This window comes from Penaeus monodon, chromosome 25, assembly GCF_015228065.2.
Source record: "Penaeus monodon isolate SGIC_2016 chromosome 25, NSTDA_Pmon_1, whole genome shotgun sequence".
Taxonomy (NCBI): Eukaryota; Metazoa; Arthropoda; class Malacostraca; order Decapoda; family Penaeidae; genus Penaeus; species Penaeus monodon.
The window spans coordinates 35,852,692-35,855,478 of NC_051410.1; the positions used below are offsets into that span (position 1 = coordinate 35,852,692).

General features: G+C 37.6%; 1 protein-coding gene across 1 annotated transcript in view; it reads right to left on the reverse strand.

Annotated features, from left to right (window-relative positions):
• Positions 1 to 2,787, reverse strand: part of LOC119589379 — a 46,966-nt gene that overhangs the window by 4,770 nt on the left and 39,409 nt on the right. The window contains exons 13-14 of the mRNA XM_037937996.1: positions 727 to 777; positions 246 to 290 (exon numbers count right to left, since the gene is read on the reverse strand). Of these exons, the coding sequence (XP_037793924.1) occupies positions 246 to 290; positions 727 to 777 (96 nt within the window). The remainder of the gene's footprint in view (positions 1 to 245; positions 291 to 726; positions 778 to 2,787) is intronic.

Below are 2,787 nucleotides of genomic sequence, written 5' to 3' on the forward strand. Positions count from 1 at the left end.
TTCTGTGTTTCATACTTGAAAATACTTTTTTAAAAATAACTGTGTTCACCAACACATATTCCTCAATGTCTGGCGTCGACTCACCTCCTGAGGCGCCTCAGATCGAGGTCGTGAGAGACAGCGAATGCATCACTGAAGGGAAATGTTAAAGCGTTTACAGTCTTTGATATATTTGGATTGAATTCCAGTTATAGGCATGTGTATATAGGCAATTGTATGGGACGAGATCATTGTCCCTCACTTACCGTCTCTCCCTGCTTTCCAAGGAACTGCTTCCTCCACTGATGTCTCTGAGGATAGGTTGGAAGCACATCGTGTTGATATTGATATTTTGCAAGAAATTTTTGCAATAAGCTTTTGATAAATGTTTATGCTAGAAACGAAGGCATTTAATTACAAAAGTACAACAGAAACACTCGTGTAATATCTAACCTTTTCTCTATTCTTTCTACGGACATGCTTCCGCTCCCCCCGCTGATGGAGATATATTGACAGCTAGTGTGTATAGGCAATTGTAAGGGACGAGATCACTCTCCCTCACTTACCGTCTCTCCCTGTTTTCTAAGGAGCTGCTTCCTCCACTGATGTCTCTGAGGATAGGTTGGAAGCACATCGTGTTGATATTGATATTTTGCAAGATTTGTTACAATAAGCTTTTGATAAATGTTTGTTAGAAATGAAGGCATTTGATTACAAAAGGAAGGAAGAAAAAGTGCAATATCTAACCTTTTCTCTATTCTTTCTACGGACATGCTTCCGCTCCCCCCGCTGATGTCTCTGGCAAAACAAAAGAGAGATATTAACAGGTAGGAAGTATAATAGTTAATCGGACATCCTAAAGATCTTCGCATAATAAATCCCATTTTCTGTCTTTTCTTTACCAGCTTATGCTATAGAGAAGGATGGTCTTGGAATAAAATGTAGGAATATAGTTCTGTATTTAGAGTACTCCTACTTATAATACTGAGAACATTTGGATATCACTTTATTCAGCTCAATGTGACCACTAACCTCAAAATCTCAATGAACTTTGTCCTTATAGTTCATCCTGCATATAAGCTCACCTGTCACCACGGTGAAGCTTCTTGTAGACATCGCCGAGGGAAGATCCATTACATTAGGCTTTTATAAATCCTTTATATTAGTACTAGAGGTATCTAATAATAATTTTTAAAAATGCAATATCTAACCTTTTCTCAATTTTCTCTAAGGACATGCTATCACTCATCCCGGTGCTCCCGGCGCTGATATCTCTGAGGGAACAAGATGATCGCTCTTTTATAATAGAACGAATTTTCTCTCTATTCCTATCCATTGTCGAAAGAAAGAAGTTGGCTTTAGCATAAAATACAAAAATGTAAACTTATATTCCTCCTACTTATGACAATCAATCCAGCTGAATCTGATTGCAAGCCTTGCACTCTCAAAGTTCATCTTCACGCAAACTCACCTTTCAACACGCTGGAGCTTCTCGTAGACATCGCCGAGGGAGTAGGCAGAGGAGAGGCCAGCGACGGCCATCAGGACCATGATGAGTGTCACCCTAGGAACGAGATGTTGTGTAATGACCATACCATGATATGCTAAATATACCTGTGTTAGGGATTAGGAAATTAGGAAATACTACTTGGTAGGAAATGCTGAGTCTTTGCCAGAAAAAAAAAACACAAATATGATGTGGATGAAACTTACTTCATATTGAAAGAGAGGAAAGTCTATTGTGCACTGGATCCTAATGCTGATGCACTGACAACTGACAAGGAATGTAGCTTCGTTGCGCTTTATATATGATATTGCAGTTAGCCCTATGAGGCTGCTGACGTCACGAGACTATTCTTGTGTATCGTTGCAAGAACTTTTTTCCCTTTATTATTTGTTTATTGTCAGGCAAAGAGGAAGCCATGAAGTTGCCTTCAGCCAGAAGATAGATTATGCCACATTGCTTCATGCTGCATCTCAGAATCTATATGCTACTCATACTTTGTTTACTTCATATGTTTTTTCTTAGTGTTCTTGTTTTAAGTTTGGTGTCTATGTGTGCACGTATATCTGTGCATCTAATTATTCGCATGGTTGCACGCAGCCATAACTTTATCTGTATAGTCACACACAAAATGTAGCCAAAGCATACACCAGTGAAATCTTTCAAAGACAATCACTGTAGAAACACTTAACTGACAAAACGAATGAACAAAATTAAAGTAAATGAAGCATTTGTGGAGCAAAATATTAAAATGCATTTAATAAACCAAGAAAAAAGTAAAGCATTAAGATGTAATGAATAAATCAGTATAACTAAAGTACGCTTCATCATTTATATATATGTTAACATTCTTTTCCTTTCAAGATGCGTATGTACGTTCCTTTTCATTTAAATCTTCACTTATCTTTAATATGATTACGCATTTCGAAACTATTAATAATAAAAGAAAAGCTGTTTTATAACCTACGAAGCGATAAAAATCGATAGAACAGTGTTTCATAAAGCAACAGTCACTTTAACATCCTTAAAAGCGTGAAACTATAGAAAATTTCAAAAGAGGGAAAATGAGGAGAATATACTTGTTATCTTAAGAAGCAACCGACTATATTTCCATGAGTCGACGTGCGCTCTCAAAGAGGTGTTTCAGTTGACCATGATTAAAGAAACGAGGACATGTTCTTCGAAATCTCCTAATTGAAATCAGCAGAGGCAATTGATGGTCATATCGTTTGCCGAAGGCCAATGCCGTCACATCAGTGTCCTTTGTTGAACGGGCGGTAGTAGGCACTTACTCAGAGGAATCC